The sequence below is a fragment of the Podarcis gaigeae genome (assembly GCF_964106915.1).
Source record: "Podarcis gaigeae genome assembly, chromosome: 8".
Lineage (NCBI taxonomy): Eukaryota > Metazoa > Chordata > Lepidosauria > Squamata > Lacertidae > Podarcis > Podarcis gaigeae.
In genome coordinates this window covers 22,948,007-22,966,201 of record NC_139684.1, presented here as the reverse complement: position 1 = coordinate 22,966,201, position 18,195 = coordinate 22,948,007, and the positions used below count along the sequence as shown (strand labels likewise).

At 46.4% G+C, this 18,195-nt stretch overlaps 1 protein-coding gene across 1 annotated transcript in view; it reads right to left on the bottom strand.

The window, feature by feature from the left end:
• ARHGEF16 (Rho guanine nucleotide exchange factor 16) overlaps positions 1-18,195 on the bottom strand; it is a 36,984-nt gene that overhangs the window by 4,441 nt on the left and 14,348 nt on the right. The window contains exons 3-13 of the mRNA XM_083752608.1: positions 17,140-17,191; positions 15,758-15,933; positions 12,799-12,855; positions 11,109-11,269; positions 10,611-10,763; positions 10,070-10,199; positions 9,191-9,265; positions 8,016-8,108; positions 7,386-7,543; positions 4,145-4,345; positions 2,255-2,328 (exon numbers count right to left, since the gene is read on the bottom strand). Coding sequence (XP_083608734.1) covers positions 2,255-2,328; positions 4,145-4,345; positions 7,386-7,543; positions 8,016-8,108; positions 9,191-9,265; positions 10,070-10,199; positions 10,611-10,763; positions 11,109-11,269; positions 12,799-12,855; positions 15,758-15,933; positions 17,140-17,191 — 1,330 coding nt within the window. The remainder of the gene's footprint in view (positions 1-2,254; positions 2,329-4,144; positions 4,346-7,385; positions 7,544-8,015; positions 8,109-9,190; positions 9,266-10,069; positions 10,200-10,610; positions 10,764-11,108; positions 11,270-12,798; positions 12,856-15,757; positions 15,934-17,139; positions 17,192-18,195) is intronic.

Sequence of the window (18,195 nt, the reverse complement as noted above, 5' to 3'; positions counted from 1 at the left end):
TTTCGTTATACAGTGGTACCTCGGGTTAAGAACTTAATTCATTCCAGAGGTCCGTTCTTAACATGAAACTGTTCTTAACCTGAAGCATCACTTTAGCTAATGGGGCCTCCAGCTGCTGCCAAAGCACAATTTCTGTTCTCATCCTGAAGCAAAGTTCTTAACCTGAGGTACTATTTCTGGGTTAGCGGAGTCTGAAACCTGAAGCGTATGTAACTTGAAGTGTATGTAACCCGAGGCACCACTGTATTGACTTTCCATTCTGATACTTTCCATTAACTGAACTGTTTCCTGGTTTGCTCATCAAGCACTTTGGGTTTCCCTTGGAAAGCAAACCAGCATATTAAAATGAAAAAAATGCCGGTCTGTATAACCTGTTGGCTTCCTGCCTAGCCTGCTGCCAACAAAGGGAGGGGCTGCATCTCAGTGGCAGAGCAGATGCTTTGCATGCAGAAGGTCCCAGGTTCAATCCCTAAGCAAGTCCAGGCAGGCTTGTAACTCTGAAGAGCCACACTGCACATAACAGAATCATAGAACTGTGGAGTTGGAAGGCACTCTGAGGGTCATCTAGTCCAACCCCCTGCAACACAGGAACCTTCTGCCCAAGTGAGGCTCGAACCCATGACCCCAAGATTAAAAGTCTCATGTTCCAGCAGCTGAGCTATGAGTTAGATGGACCAAAGGGCAGACTCAGCATAAGGCAGCGTCCTGGGGGTGGCGGAATGAAAACATGAAAGTGCCCCATTTCCTGCAAACACTGAACATTCGCAACAACAGAAATTCAACTTGCTATATTCTCTCGAACTGAGCTCTTCCCTAGACAGCCAAACTCCGCATGAACCACCAGAGGGAGCACTAATCTCAGTTCCTTTCTGGATTTTTGCTCTCTGCACTCAAGGGTGGAAAAAGCCACATTCCTTGTTTAGCACTGTCCTCCCCCCTTCCCCTCAGATCAGGGAGAACAGAGAGCAAGGCATCTCTTAAAGGGGCAGAGCCAAGACCAACACCCTCCCTTGCAGAGAACCGGACCTGCCTGAATGACTCCCCTCTTCCAGGTAAGGGGTTGGAATATTCCCAGATTCTTTTGATCCTTTGCACCTTCAGGCTGGCTTCAAAACTACCCCAGAACATTCACCTGCTCTTTGAGGAAGCAGGTGGGAACATCCAGACAGCGCTGGTTCTAAAACTGTAACTTGAGACATCATCTATGTTTAGGTGCCAGGCAAAAGCCTTTTATTTTAATCCATGATTTAGGCCCTTCATCTGGAGGACAATAGGTATTACTTGTGGCTCCATTCTTTTTTAATCTTCCAGTGGGGTGGGGAGCTCTGTGTCTGACCTGCCTTTTATATATAAAATGGACAGGTGGCTTTAGGTTTTCATTTGGTTCTGGTTTTTATACATCGGGCCTAACATTTGCACAATTTTGTAAGCTGCTTTGGGTCACCTCTTGTGGAAAAAGCAACCGATAAATGCTAACACTGCCAACAAGAACATCCTTAATAATAATAATGATGATGATGATGATGCTAATAGCTTGCGACAGGCACGGCCAAGGTGCTGCCCTCCAGACATCATGAGACTACATCTCCCACCAGCCCCTGCCAGCATGGTCATTGGTCAGGGATGATGGGAGTTGTAGTCCAGCAAAAACATCCAGAGGGCAGCAAGTTGGCTACCACTGGGCTTGGGGCCTCAGGATGGGCTATACCCAGTGATCTCCATCCACTAGAACAAGGGCTTTTGCAGTCACAGATAAGGCAAGTTTTAATACTGCACAAGAGAAGAATCCAAAGGAAGGCACAGGAGCTTGTTGTGCACTCTAGAAACCTGCTTAAATGTTCTCTTGGGCAACAACATTCCACAGTTGCAAAGGATTTTGCCAGTGGAACCAGTGTACCATTAAATAGAACGGACGCCCTGGGAAAGTGGTGGACTCTGCTTCACTGGAGGTTTTTAAACAGAGGTTGGATGGTCATCTGTTTGGGACTCTTTGGTTGAGATTCCTGCATTGCAGGGGGTTGGACTAGATGACTCCCAGGGTCCCTTCCAACTCTACAGTTCTATGATTCTATAAGCACAGCACTGGATGCAACCACTTAATCCAGCCCTGGAGGGGGACAATGACAACTTTAGAGTACAACAACAAGGGGGTGGAGGGAAGGAGCTCCAGCCCTGTTTTAGAGCCACTATTCAAGACTCAATTCAGCTCTCCATAAGCGCAAGATTTTCAAACAACAACAATAATAAATCGTACCTCCTTTGTTGGCAGTGTCCTTCTCCTTGTCTTCCCTGTGCATCAATGCCCTGATCCATCGGGCACGGTCGCTCCTGCCAAAAGCACATAATTCAGAGCATTTACAAAGCAAATATATTGTTATGAGTTTGGGGAGTCTGGATGATACCCCAAAGTCCCTTCCAATTCTTGAGAACCTGTATCTGTCGGGGTAAAATGCAGAAGAGCAAGCTTGCCAAACCAGTTCCTTCATCAAGTCAATGGGCTTTGGCTGTTAAGTACCGTGATTTAGCGTGACAAAATAAGTTGCTATTTTACCATAGAGGAAAAATGGGTGGGCACATTGGAGAACTATAGGCCAGAGTTGTGGTGAAGGAACATAAAGCAGTCTGGAAGCTGGAGACACAGAGACTTACTTGCTCCATGCTGGACTTCGCGGCTTCCCAAAGGAAACCTCATGAAGAAGTAAAATCTGTTGGAAAGTTAATGCTGTGAGCCCTTCCATCCAATGTTCAGGTTGTAAAGGTAAAGGTAAAGGGACTCCTGACCATTAGGTCCAGTCGTGACCTACTCTGGGGTTGCGGCGCTCATCTAGCTTTACTGGCCAAGGGAGCTGGCGTTCAGCTTCCGGGTCATGTGGCCAGCATGACTAAGCCGCTTCTGGCAAAACAGAGCAGCGCACAGAAACACTGTTTACCTTCCCGCCGGAGCGGTACCTATTTATCTACTTGCACTTTGACGTGCTTTTGAACTGCTAGGTTGGCAGGAGCAGGGACTGAGCAACAGGAGCTCACCCCATCGCGGGGATTCGAACTGCCGATCTTATGATCGGCAAGTCCTAGGCTCTGTGGTTTAACCCACAGTGCCACCCGTGTCCCCAGGTTGTATAGATATGCAAATAAAATAGTATCTTCTAAATGCATCACCATCTCTGGTGACCTTCATTCCAAGGAAAGTGAACCCTGGAAAAAGCCCTTAGGACCCCTGGAGTCTCTCACTCCTCAGAGACTGGGGTGGCATGTAACAATATATGGGCTGTATTCTGTGTTAGTCCTACCCAAAGCAGACCCACCAAAAGCAACGGACCCAAGTTAGGCATGGTCGTTAATTTCAGTGGGTCTATTCTGAATATTTGTTTGTTTGTTGCCCTTCTGACTGGTTTGCCTGAGCCACTCTGGGCGGCTTCCAACAGATTAAAACATCAAGTGCAGTAAAACATCCTTAGGAGGACTAAGGTGGACTACAACCCTATATATTTAATGCATTTTATCCCACTGGGAATAGGTTCCCAAGACGCCTTGCAAATATAAACCCCGCTACCTTCAGGCTTAGACAAATATAGAGGAATGAAGGATCTAAGCGAAGAGGAAGAAAGCAAACTCAAGATCAGGAATGAGGAACCTGCGTCCCCCAGATGTTGTTGGACAATGCCCATACTGCCTGGCCATTGGTCATGCTGGCAGGGAACGATGGGAGTTGTAGTCCAACAACATCCAACAACTTCTCCACCCCTGCACTAGCTCTTAGTTACACAATTCCTGCAAAGTCTGGCTGAATTGGTGGTGGAGCATCTGCTTTGCGTGCAGAAGGTCTGAGGTTCAATCCTTAATGACTGCAGGTAGGGGCTGAGAATGTCCCCCGTCCAAAACCCTGGAGAACCACTGCCAGTCCGTGTTGATGATAGTGAGCTGGATGGACACAAGGCTTCATCCCATGAAGGCACAGAGGGCTGAAGGGTAGGGAAAGTCAGGAGCAAACAGCCACCCCCCCAACAGCAAGCACAGTAATCTCTCCAGTGCCCACCCTTCCCTTCACCTCTGCTTGATCACATGCCCTCTACCCACTGGGCACAACTGCCCCGGAAGGTATCCAGTGACGCCAACCCTCTGCACCAATCAAACCAATACTCACAGGGATTCCGCGGCCAGGACTATCGCCTCCCGCTTGCCTTCGCTGTCCTTGTTCATGGTCACACGGAACAAGTGGCCAAAGCGGAATGCACCACTCGAACCCGGCTTGCCGGGGGGAGAAGAGGGAGCATCCGGGTTTTCAATTTTGTCCACCGAAAGCTGGTCAAGCATAGCGTAGTTGAGAACCATGTAGCTCTCCTCGCTGCAAGAAATAAAAGAGAGCCGGTGAAAGGGACCAGGCACGAGACAAGAGCCAGGAAGAATTGTGTACAGCGGAATTGCACTAACGTTTTGCTTGCTACAAAATGGTTTGCAAACAATGAAAGTGTCCTCAACTGTGATCATTAACTTCCTTCTATAATGGTGGCAGTAGAACCTCCAGATGTTGCTGGACCACAACTCCCATAATCTCCCAACATCTGGGCATGCTGGGTGGGGCTGATGGGATTTGGAGTCCAGCATATTCTGGAAGGCATGAGGCCGGGGAAGGCCATAAATGGATTAATCTACTGGCTGTGTTGTTTTCGACAGCTTGGGACAAAGCATTCTAAAATATCCCACAGTTCCCTCCAAAGTTCCCTTCTCATCATCATCATTTGTTTGTATTCTGCCTTGGCTGTTGCACCCTCCCTGTGGAACACCCTCCCATCAGATGTCAAGGAGATAAAGAACTACACAACTTTTAGAAAACATCTGAAGGCAGCCCTGCATCGGGAAGTTTTCAATGTTTGATATTTTATCATATTTTTAATATTCTGTTGGGAGCTGCCCAGAGTGGCTGGGGCAACCCAGCCAGAGGGGCAGGGTATAAATAATAAAATTGTTATTATTATACCATAACATTATTCTATTCTCAAGGCGGCTTACAACTTGGAAAGATTTACAGGATTACAACAATATAACAAAAGCAGTTGCGAGCAATAAATAAAAACATATCAAAATGTGCACCACAAAGTTAAACAATCCCCACACAAGTCATAATAAGATCTACAAATATACCAAAAGAAAATCACAAAGAACATCAAAATTAGCAACTCCAAAATTAAATCTTGACCCCAAAGAATGCCCCTAATCAATACCCCACATCAAGAGTCTGTGAGCATCCCAAGAAGCAGGTTGTGAAAGACTCTCAACCAAGATGGTATTGGCCTCTTCGCCAGCCTCAACTTTTGTAGCTGGAGTCAGTCAGTCAGTGCCCCTCCCACCCAAGCAGGCAGAAAGAGGCCAGCAAGGAAGGGAGCTGGTCTTGAAGGATTCACATTGAAGAGCAAGATAGTCCTTCCTTGGGGAAATTCATTGTTCAAGGCTCTTTGCTTGCTGTAGGACAGGACTGGAGAACCTGTGGGACCTCCAAGCCTGGATGGACTCCAACTCCCATCAGCCCCAGCCAGAACAATCAATGGTCAGGGGTAATGAGAGTTGGAGTCCAGCAACATCTGGAAGACTGCAGGCCTCACAGCCCTGCTATAGAATGATTTATAAAATGAAATGAAAAATCAGCCGTTCTGGCATTCCGCAGTCAATTCCAGAGAGAGTGACTGAAGCCTGATGTGTGAGAGAGGAAGAGTTTTCCCATGACAGACAGAAGCCTGGCTCCTCTCTGTGCCAAAATTCCCATTAAAGAATCATTTGGGAATGGGCAGGCCACAAACCACGTCCCTCTCGGCAGGCACTTCCCACATAAATCAGCCGCTCACCATTCCACAACAAGCAGGCAAGAGGCATTCCAAGCAGGGTGGGGGAAGATTTCCCCCCAAATGACATAAATAAAGAATGAGGGAAGGAAAAAAAAACTAGTGAAATAGAGTCTTGGCCAGGACGGCGAATCTCAGAGAAGGAATGTAGGGACAGGGCCACAGTCCCGCAATCTTGCAAAGAGAAAAAAACGAAACAAAAAACCAATGTGCAGCTTATGATGACTTCACATTCCACAAGGAATTCCTCAGCTCCTTCCTTATCACAAAAGACGGTTCTCAAGTGTTTCTGCACACCAGCGCCTGGCCAGAAACATCCTCGCCACCCGACCCCAAGTGACCAAAAAACATCCCGAAACTTCAAAACATCAAAGGTTAACCCACTGAAGGGTCAATGGTTATAAATGGAAATTGGTAATCTTTGGGTTCATGGGCACATTTGCAAATCTGAGGTAACTTGTCATGGGCATCACATGACCACACACACACACACACCACATTGTGCTTGCAGGCTTCCCATAATGAAAGGGCCACAGGAACTCCACCTTTGTGTCTAAAGAGCACCAAAACCCAATGTTGGGGGGGGGGGAGAGAAGAGAGTAAAATGCATCCCACTGACACCAGAACACACTCCTCTGAAGAAGCAGCCATTTCCCTCCATCCAGCAGACCTTCGTGATGCGATTGATGGTTTTTTTTTTCCATTTGCAGTTCTGAGCAGCCCTCAAGAAAGTCTGCAAAGCCTCTTTCCATCAGGGTTTTTTCCTACTGCTGATGCCTCTAGGCATTAACCAGAAACCCTCACACATTAGGCAGGAAATCTACACAGACTTTTCTTGGGTTTTACCTTGGTTGCTGGGAAGCAGGCCTTAAAAGCACCCATAGACTCAACCCCTCTTAAAGGAATCTACATAATTTTCTTTTGTATCACAGAAGGATATCAAGAGTGAGACTAAGAGAGAATTAAACCAGGTTGACTTGGGTTCAAATCCCTCTTCAGCCCTTTTTCATGTGCCCCGTAGCTGTGGAGGGTGGAAATGTAAGAACAGGTCTTTTTAGCGGTGGCTCCCAGGTTTGTGGGATGTTCTCCCCAGGAAAGCACACCTGGCACGATCACTTAAGTCCTGGAAGGATAAGCACCCAGCGCCTATTAATGCAATGGTTTGAGGATTTGCTACATTTAAACATATTTCTTTAAAATATCATGTGTTCATGTGGACAGCTATCTGGATATTTGGATGGCTAATACAGATTTGCATATTTTAAATTAATATGGATGTGTCAGTGGCTATTGTATTTTCAGCGTGAGATGATAAGGGTTTTTAAAATTTCCCATTTTCCCATTTCTGTGTTAAATTTGCTATAAATATTAATTTAAAAAGCGGCATCAACAGGGACTGAGATGGTGTTTGCCAGATGAATAAAGCAGAGCCTTGTTGATGCGCATTGCGAGCGACTTCGTGAGGTAAAAATAAATAAATCATGCACAAAATAAAATTCCCCCTATGCAAGGTGAAGTTTGTTCCACTAAAAATGGCCTCTCTCACACCTCTTTTTCTTGGTGATGATCAGGACATCGTTGAACACAAAGAGATAGCAGTTCCCACGTCCAGAGCCCTTCCGGAAAATTCCACCTTCTTCCGCCAGAGGCATGGAGAGTTCCCCCCTTTTCAGCAGCCACCGTGAAGCAGAAATCAGTGGGAAGTTCTGGGGAAAGACCCAGGGTGACATTGGTCAATATAGCAAATTCAACCAAAGGGTTATAACAAGTACATCATGGAACCAGACACATTCAGAGTTAGCCAGGGGCAAATTCAAAATGGCACTGTCCCTCAGACCGCTCCCAACTTGAGAAACAGCCCCTCCTCAAAATACTCCCTTTCTTTTGTCTCCAAAAGGCCCAGGTGAACACAAGGCCTAGCAACAAGGTGGGCTCTCTGGGTGTAAAGGTGAAGTTCTAGCAACAGCCAACAACTTGGATGTTTTTAAAAGGGAGTTAGACACAACAACCCTGCGAGGTAGGTTAGGTAGAAGGACAGCAGTTGGCCCAAGGTCACCAAGGAAGGCTGAGCGGGGATTTGCAGGCCCCTAAGTCCAACCAGTATGCCACAACTTGCCATCAAAGCTAAGGGGCAAAGCCACACTGGAAAAAAAGATTGAGACCTTCCAAATCTCACACCTTGATCTTTCCAAACTCCAGCTGCTTCTGCAACGTGTACATCTGCTCGGTTCTCTCCATGGTGTGGGCACCCTCGTTGCACCTCTTCACGAGCTGGGGCGTAAAGGAGAGGCAGAAACATACTTTTGTAAATGCAACATCGTCTCTATCGTCATCTCCTGCACAAGTGGGAGCTGCAGGAAAAATAATGGTGCAACACGGGGGTGCTCCTGTGCACCTCTCCAGCCTGCCAGTTCTAACCCTCCTCGGTGACACTCCATTCCATGCCTTTGGCTCCATTCTATTTCCCATCCCACCTGGTTTTCTGGGCCTCCCCCCTCCAGTCTATCAGTCAGCATTCCATGCTCACTGAACATGCTTAGTCCTCACTGGGCTGCTTCCCTCCTCCCTTTTTGGGGGGACAGGTATGGGTTGGGTACATCTGGAAAAGTTGGGGTTCCCCAGAGTCTGCTGATCCTTCCACTTTTTGCACATGTATAATTCAGTTTTAGCTACATTCCTCCAATCCTAAAAAAGGTCAACAACTCTGGTCGGCCCTCACAGCCCTTCACTTCATCAAATCTGGCCCTCTTTGAAAAAAGTTTAGACACCACTGAATTAGAGGAATGGGTTGCTAAAGTGTGTCTTGCTGCAATCTCCTGTTAGAGGTTTGACAGGATCAGCCCCTCCCTAATTTCAGACGCCTCTTGAAAACTATTGTGGCCTTGACAATATGAAATTTTCTATCAGAATTTATTGATTTGTTTTGATTGGTTCTAGACCACACGAGAGAGCCCCAGCTGTCCAAGAAAGCATCTCCTTGTTTTTTCCTTCATTAGATTAAACACTGAGCGACCAATACTGGGTCTCCCCCAAACAACCAGTTTATGGAGCATTCATCCTCATATTCTTGTGGGAAGCTTAAGTGGAGGTTAGACTATGTCCAGTTCTTATTGAGCATCTATCTATTCCAATTTGCTCTATGGAGCATTTGTTCCCATTTTCAGGAGGGTTATATGGCAATAAGCATTCATCCTGATTTGCTTGTAAGGTGTTTACATGTCTTCCCATTAACCATCTATCCACCACACAATTCTCAACCAATTTGCCTCCCATCACTTTCCTAACTGCAGAACAGCCCGTTTCATTCTTCAAAAAATGTGATCACACAAAGAGAGCTGGAGATAGTCTCTTACCTTACTGATGGCCTTCAAAGCCTGAGTCGCTGCTTCGTAAGCTCTACTATGCATCTGGGTTTTCTGGCAGACAGTCTGAAATGGAACAGAACATCCACACCATTTCATTTCCCCCTTCCAAAACTATTGGCTGCCCCAACCTGCAACCTGTTCTTGACAGTCCACTCAGCTAAGGGAGGGGCATGTCTGCCAATTTTAGTCTCGGGGTCCCCCCCCAATCTTGAGCTCAGTTTGCCACAATTCCACATCAATATGCAATTTTAAAAATAATTCTCATGAATTATTCCGCCTTACTTCCTCTAATATACACTTTTTTGCAATGCATTTTTTGCCTAACAGAAAGTATTTTCTTATATGTTGTTTTCATGAATAAATGTATCATGATGCACACATATGAATTTTTGGACATATTGCTTGGATGGAGAACTGCAAATTTTGAAGGATGACTGTGTTTCAGTTCGTGTATAGTTTTGGAAAATGCCTAAACCAAGTAGAATAGGTCTGATCAGAACACACAGAACATTACTATTAGAATTGCAGGATTTTAGGTACATCATTCAGTCTTCTCTTCAGGAACATGTAGCAATCTTAAAAAACATGCAGATCAGTGAGGGGCCCAGTAAATCTGGGGCTAAGGGTCAGGTATAAATGAATGAATGAGAAGCATAAACAGCTTCCTCACCAGACTCTAGCAGCATGGCCTGTTAATAAGGTTCCAAGATCAGAGGAAAGAACCCCAGCTTTCAGCCTGATGAATGGTAGACATTAATATTGTATTTTAATGCTGCAACCCGCCCCCCGCTCCCCCCGGGATGACAGGCAGGTAAACAACAACAGATGGGCATATATATTTCCATGTGCCCCTCTGCTTCCTCTTACATCCATCAAAAGAGGCAGGCGAGTAACTCTCTGCATGGGATTGATAAGGAAAGAGATCAAGGGAAGGCTGCCACACTCTGGTTTCTGCTCAATGTGTTTCAGGGTCTCTTTAAAGGCAGGATTCGTGGTTCTGCAACAGAACAGAAAACACCACTTTAGCTTCTTGTGACCAATGCAATGCATGTTTTTTACACTTTAAATGGATAACCTGAATACACACACACCAAGTTACCTCCTTTGCAAGTAAGAGTAGAGTATCAAACTGGGAGTTTCAATGAATTCATCTACTACCTACCTTGGATTAAGGATTGAATCCAAATTAGTCCTGCTCAGAGCAGACCTATTGAAGTCAATGGGCATGACTAACTTAGGGTAATTAATTTCAGTGGGCTAATCCAAGTAGGATTAAGTTGGCAATCAGTAGCACTTTCTTAGAATCATACAATTATAGAGCTGCCAGGCATGTTTGTGTTATTATTCCCATATCGCAGATGGGGGAGACTGAAGACTAAGGCCACTTGGGTTCATAGCAGTCACTTACAACAGCTTCTGAAGGGTCCTCTGTTGGTAGACTTCATTCGAACAATAGATGACGTATGGATTAAAATTATTAGTTGCGTGAGTCTCTACGATGTCGCTGATGTCCGGGATCAGGACGTTCTCCTGATGCCTTTTCTCCAAGTCCTCAAAAAAGCTAGAGGTACAATAAATAAGAGGGAGGTTGAGAAACTGAATTTCATGGTCAGCCTCCTCTGCACATGTTTCAGCTTGTCAATATCCTCCTTAAATTGTGGTGCCCAGAACAGTTAAGCAAATCCAAAGGTGAACAGTCCAAGGATCTCAGGAGGAATCCTCACAACCACTTTGCCAGGTAGGTCAAAAAAGGTCAGTGGCCAGCTCAAGGTCCCCCAGTGTTGCTTTCCAGCTGAGCAGGGATATGAATTTGGTTGTCACCAAGTCCAACACTCTTAACTCAGGGATGGGGAGCCTATTATAACTGTTACACTACACAGGCAGCTGCCTGAGGCTTGAGATTTACCTCTTGCTGGCAGCCAGGATATCCCCAATGTTGGAGAAGAGGTGGTGGTGATCCGTCTGATTCATGGTGTCCTTCAGTGCCTCCGACTTCATGAAGTGGCTCACCAGGATCTCCAGGCTGCGCATGTAGGAATACTCAGAGGTAATGATCTCAAAGATCGCCTGCAGGGGGGAAAGGATGGAGAGACAGAAAGGTGAACGTGAGTGGACAGCCCTTTTAAGCTGATCATTCATCATAGCAGATCATGGATCTGTAGAGGTGGAAGGGACCCCCAGGGTCATCTAGTCCAACCCCCTACAATGCAGGAATCTTTTGCCCAATGTGTAAGTCAGACCCACAACACTGAGGTTAAGAGTCTCATGCTCTTCCAACTGAGATGTTCATCCAGCTATGTGGCGGGGGTGCGTTTTCAGATGCTGGCAAGTGAAATGTTGGTCTGTAGCCACCAACATTGGCACCATTAATGGTGCCATCTGGATAGATCTGTGGGCAAAAAAGTCTGGGGCTCCAATCTCCAGAATGAGAGATCCAGAAACCCACTTTAGCAATCTGACATTTATTGTTTATGTTCTGGCAATGCATTCTATATCAGGCTGCCTTTGAAGATGATTTGGAAACCACAGTTAATACACGATTCAGCAGCCAAATTGTTGACTAGGCAGCATGGTCAGAACACATAACACTGATTTTGGCATGACTGCATTTGTTTCCTGGCTCCATTCAAAAATCATAGTTTTGACCTATAAAGCCTGATGTGGCTCAGGAACTCAAGGACTGCTTGCTGCCACCTGAATTGAGCCAGACCCAGTGATCATAATCTGAGGCTCTTCTTCTCAAGTGCCCCTCCTCTACGGGAGGTTCAGAGGGTGGTAACACAAGATTGGGACTTTTCAGTGGTGGCCCCCTCCACTTGTGGAATCCTCTCCCTCCCACCCAGGGGCGGCACACCTGGAGCCATTTCTGGTCAATTTTCAGGTGCTAAGCAAAGACTCTTCTCTTTACATGACACTAGTGGGGTGGGGTCTGCAAGTCCTGATCTGTTTTGTATTTTTAAATCTCCATAGCGTGTTCTTATTGGTTTTAATGTCAGCTGCTTATGGTCCCTCCTTGAGAAAAGTGACTAACAAATAAAAGAGAAAGGGAAAAGAAGAGAAGTCCTCTATAAGACTATTAAGCGAAGCAATCTTAAGCAGGGAATAAAGAGAGACACAGCAGCTTGAAAGGAACTCATTGTTTGGGGAGAATTCACAAGACATTCAAAACCATGCCACTTCTCCAATTTCCACAGCATTTTGCGCAACATACTGTACTTTTCCATGTATAAGACGAGCTTTTCTTCCTTAAAAATTGTATTAAAAATTGGGGGACATGTTATACCTGGATAGTGCATTGTGGGGACGTGTGATTGGTTGCTGCTGTGAGCCGGAGATAGTCAGTGGCTATTTGGCATGTTATGTGTTGTTGCTGCGGCCAGGGATTTTGCAACATGTGCAAGTCGCAGTGTAGGTCAGGCAGGTGAGTTAATTTTGACAATTCCCCCCCCCCCAAAAAAAAGGTCAACAACCCTGGGCAATCTCCCATTTTATTAATTTGGAGTCCCCAAAAATAGGGGGTGTCTTATACATGGAAAAATACGGTACTCTTCTAGCGCCAAGCAGGAACCTTGTTTGAGCCTCCTGGCTTCCCTTACCTCCTGCCGTTTCCGCTCTTCCGGGGATATCTGCTCTAGGATTCCGGCTTCCTGCACCTGCAGAAGACAAATTCTGAGTGACTTGCAGACTCATTGATAGTTTTCAAACATCCCGTCTGTGGAACCACGTGACCAAGGACCCCACACAGGTAGCCATGGGGGTGCAAGAAGGACACTTTAATAATAATAAAAAAGGAAGTCACATAGAATTCAATGGGGTTTCCTCCCTGGTAAGTGGTTATAGGATTACATAGTGCCCATTTTTATGTTAAGAACTCATTTGATGATGATGATGATGATGATGATGATGTTGATGATGAAGATGAATCCATCTTTTGTTTTAGACCATGGAAAAGAAATTACAGGAATGAAACTACGAAGTATTTTCCATGAAGACGAAACAAATCTGCCCCTCTTCACCACTACTACATATTATCCCAGAGCTAAGTCACTGAACAAGCCAGATTGATTTCTCCATTATTTTTGTAATTTATTTATATAACAATCAAAAATCTCTAACCGAGGGGCTGAGGCTTAGGGGCTGAATGTGGCCCTCTAGGCAGCTCCGTCTGGCCCTTGGAACTCCCCAGGCCACACCCCTAGTTGGCCTTGCTTCACCCTCTCCTTAGGTGTTTGTGCCTGGCTGGAATGCGCCCTTGAACTCTGATCATGCCTCTTCCTTATCTGGATGGAGGAGGGAGGCTGGTTATGTGTAGAAATCAGCCTATTGTACAAAGGTAAAATTTGCATCAGTTGCTCCTCCCACTTTAGCCTCTGGCCCCACCCACCATATGGCCCTCAGGACATTGTTCAGAAGGCTATGTTGCCCTCAGGCTGAAAAAGCTTCCCCTACTTTTACTCATTTACATAAAACAATGCAACGTATTCCTTCCAAAATGCCAATTATATCAAATGTTAAAAACAAGCCAACATAGAATATAATCAAAATACAAATAAAATCATAAAAGATAAAATATATGTAATCAAAGTACATGTTAGCGAAATACATGCCTGGGGGGGGGGCTAGAAAGGGTTTGGCAGGTGCAGAAAACAATACAGCCTAATAACAATGGGCAGGGAGTCCTGGGGCCACACTAATGGGTCGATTCCTTGCAAATGCAGAACAAACATTACGTGGCGCTTGTAGAGTTACTAGGGAGCTCCTTGCTCGGGGAGTTTCCACTCTCACCTGCAACACCCCCAGAAATGGAAAAGAAAAGGGAAAAAACATCAGAGCTGTGTTTCAGCAAACTCCATTAATCCTGCCAGGTGAAGCAGATGAACTTTGGAACCATCTCAGGAGGAAATGTTTAGTTGTTGTTTTTTTAAAAAAAGTGGAGGAGGACAATACCAGGTCAGATAAGAAAAGGCAGGTGAGCCTCAGGGGCAAAGCCACTCCTTCAGGTCACATCATCCCAACTGAATGTTGCACCATCCATTTCTCTGTCTGCTGCAGGGGAACTTCCACAGTAGCCAAAACACACATGTTGGGAAGGGTGCGGGAGACAGGTGTGCAAATATTGACTGAGGCAGAAGAAATCCACCTGAAGTACATTCCTGGAACACAGGACGCTCCCTAATCCAGAGTTTGAACACTGCAGTGGCTCTTCAGGATTTCAGACAGGGATCTCACCCAACCTGACCTGGAGATGATGGGGACTGAACCCAGGACCTTCTGCATACCACTAAGTTATGACTCCTGCTGCTCCACTTCTGAGAATTCAGTGTCGGTGTGTACCAGTATAGCAGTCTGCCGCTTGAGCACATATAGTTCCCACATCATGTGGGAAGTCCATGTGCCAAGTCAAGGAAGGGGGCAAACCAGCAAGAGGGTCTTTCCCAGTTGTAGTACTCTCTCCTCAACAAGTCTTGCCTGGCATCCACACTTATATTTTCAGTATTAGGGAAAGATCCCAGAGAACCACTGTCAGAAAGAACTCATTTGAGGGAGAGGCAACTCATTTATGAACCTGCCTCATCCCCGTACATCATTTGCACCACATTTATATTCAGTGGGCTATGTTGCAAAGGTCATATACTTAAAGCCATGGTTTTCCCAGCAGTGCTGTATGGAAGTGAGAGCTGAACCATAAAGAAGGCTGATCGCCGAAGAATTGATGCTTTTGAATTATGGTGCTGGAGGAGACTCTTGAGAGTCCCACGGACTGCAAGAAGATCAAACCTATCCATTCTTAAGGAAATCAGCCCTGAGTGCTCACTGGAAGGACAGATTGTGAAGCTGAGGCTCCAATACTCTGGCCACCTCATGAGAAGAGAAGACTCCTTGGAAAAGACCCTGATGTTGGGAAAGATGGAGGGCACAAGGAGAAGGGGACGACAGAGGACGAGGTGGTTGGACAGTGTTCTCGAAGCTACCAGCATGAGTCTGACCAAACTGCGGGAGGCAGTGGAAGACAGGAATGCCTGGCATGCTCTGATCCATGGGGTCACGAAGAGTCGGACATGGCTAAACAACTAAACAACAACAATGTTGCAAAACAGCTCTGCGGAAACTAGGAAAGTTGGAGGCTAATAAATGCAAATGAGCCCCGAGCTTCACCGACCAGTGGCGCGAAAAGTATTTCTATAAGGTAGCCCCATAGGTACCCAAAATGAAATGGAAGAAAATGACTGTCCTTCAAAAACAGAAGGACCCCTCTTGTGTGCCATAGACCACAGATGGGTGGGGCCAGCGGCCTTTCCATCACCTGATGTCACTGGTATATCATGTGCCCATGTACAAAATCGTCAATGACCAGCTAGCGCATTTCATCCTTGCTGTCCCTTTACCTGCTCCACAGCTGTCATCATCATACGTGGCATCATGTGCAGGGCAGGTGGGCATGTTCTGGCCAAAATGGAGCAACTGGGAAGGCCTACTGGGCCTGATTCAAGGAGGTTCCCAGCTGCTGTTCTAAAAGACGGGATCCCTCACCCTCTAGCGATCTCCCACTCCTACCTCTGGCAGCTGGCTCCAGGTCATGTGAGCAGGCCGGTAGTTCTTCACCACAATGGTGGAGGAATCTGTGGCAGGGGGTTCCTCAGGGATGGTTTCCACCTCTAGGAGGTCGTCATCTGACTCGTGGCTGATGGAGTTGAGACCTTTCTCGCGAATCTCTTGATACAGGCGGGGATCTGGGATAGAGAAGTGGGGCGGATCAGCGATGCTGAGAAACCTCAGGTAACTCTTTGCTCCCCAGAGACACACATTTTCCCAACCTATGTGCTAACGCTATGGAAGCACATTACCAATATGACTCTTATATACCAGGAGTGGATGATGTGGGGCTCTCTAGATGTTCCTCAACAACATTTCCCACCATCTCTGACCATCTGGGGCAGATGGGATCTGGGAGTCCCAAAATATCTGTGGGTGTCACAGTACACTGGCTGCCCCTGCTATGCAGTAATGGTGAACACGTTCTTCTCCATTGATATCTTTTATGAAGCAAGCATCAGAAGGATTTGGAGAAAACAAGGTTTGCTCAAGTATATTAAAACAATATATTTTAGGGGGAAGAAAACTTTCAAGGGGAATCCAAGACTCAGCTATGTAGGCAGAAGGTCCCAGGTTCCATCCCCAGCATCTCTGGGTAGGTCTGGAGATGTCCCTTGCCTAAAACCCCAAAGAGCTGCTGCGAGTCAATGTAACTAATCCTGAGCTGGATGGAACAGGGGTCTGACTCAGGAAAATGCAGCTGCCCATGTTAAGAAGCTAAAGGTGTGTGTAAGAGAGAGAGAAAGAGAGAGAGAGAGAGAGAGCGCGCAAAAATAGCCCAAACGACACTTGAGAATGGACCCCAGAATGCTGCCTGACTGAAAGGGGAGATGGAATGGAGTATCCTGGAAGAGGGTTCAACTGCCTGGCACCCTCAACACAATCACTCCACACTGCAACATTTTGTTGCAGCTTCCACTTGTAATTCCCATCAAGAACTCACATATTCCAAGGCATCGTGAGTCCTTAGCAGCAGAAAACAAGCAAGGGAGTTGCAGACAACTAAGTTTTACTCAGGGTAGACCTGTTGAATTAATGGACCCAAGTTAGCAATTCATTTCAGCAGTCCATTCATTTCAATGAGTTTACTCTGAGTAGGGGGCTAGCACAAGACACAGCCCTGAGGATCCCTAGCTGAACTGATGTAAGAGTAGCCAGGTTGCTACTCCCTGTCGCCAAAAATTTGGGCACCTTGGGTTGACCGCCTGTGTGAAACTGCTCCCATAGGAACAAAGTCTTATTTTAAGACATCCTGTTGTGGAATGGATGCAAAGGGAAGATTCCCAGGATCAATCCAAAGTCTGACTAGGGTTGACCTGGAATATCCTGGTCCATCTACTCACCATCTTTGAAGGAACCTCCATGCCGATTCATGCGCTTCCGACCAAAGGTTCTCTGTCAAACAGAGAGAGAAAATGAGAGGGAGGCGATCATAAGCAGCTATACAGACACTCCATTTCTTTTAAAAAAATATATCATATTGCAGACAGTGGTGGCTGGTGCCCATTTGTACTGGTGGGCTGGAAGGCAGGGAGACTAACAGTAGGTGGCGCTAGAGCCAATAACAGGCAGACCCAGAGCAAATGACATGCGGAGCCAACTAATTCTAGTTTTGTTCCCATCCTCTTCCTCCCTCCTAAGAGAGAGTAAGAGAGAGAGAGAGAGAGAGAGAGAGAGAGAGAGAGGAAACAAGCCTACTGTAATATTATTATTATTATTGGTTTATTCAATTTATAGGTAAAGGTAAAGGAACCCCTGACCATTAGGTCCAGTCGTGACCGACTCTGGGGTTGCGGAGCTCATCTCGCTTTATTGGCTGAGGGAGCTGGCGTACAGCTTCCGGGTCACGTGGCCAGCATGACTAAGCCGCTTCTGGCGAACCAGAGCAGCGCACGGAAACGCTGTTTACCTTCCCACTGGAGTGGTACCTATTTATCTACTTGCACTTTGACGTGCTTTCGAACTGCTAGGTTGGCAGGAGCTGGGACCGAGCAACGGGAGCTCACCCCATCGCAGGGATTCGAACCACGACCTTCTGATCGGCAAGTCCTAGGCTCAGTGGTTTAACCCACAGCGCCACCCACATCCCTTATTCAATTTATATACCACCCTTTATCAAAAGATCCCAGGGTAAAGAGGAATGTTTTTGCCTGGTGCCTAAAGACATGCAATGATGGTGCCAGATGAGACTCTCTGGGGAGAGCGCTCCACAGTACAAAGGTAAAGTCTACTCTCACCCCACCCACCATTTCCATACGGCCCCCAGAAGGCTACCTGGGAGGGAATGCGGCCCTCAATCTGGAAAAAATGTTTTCTGCCCTGAAGCACTATGAAATACTAGACATTAGCAATGATTGAACCTTGCCAATCATCATTCAACGTTATTGAGCAGAGGGTGG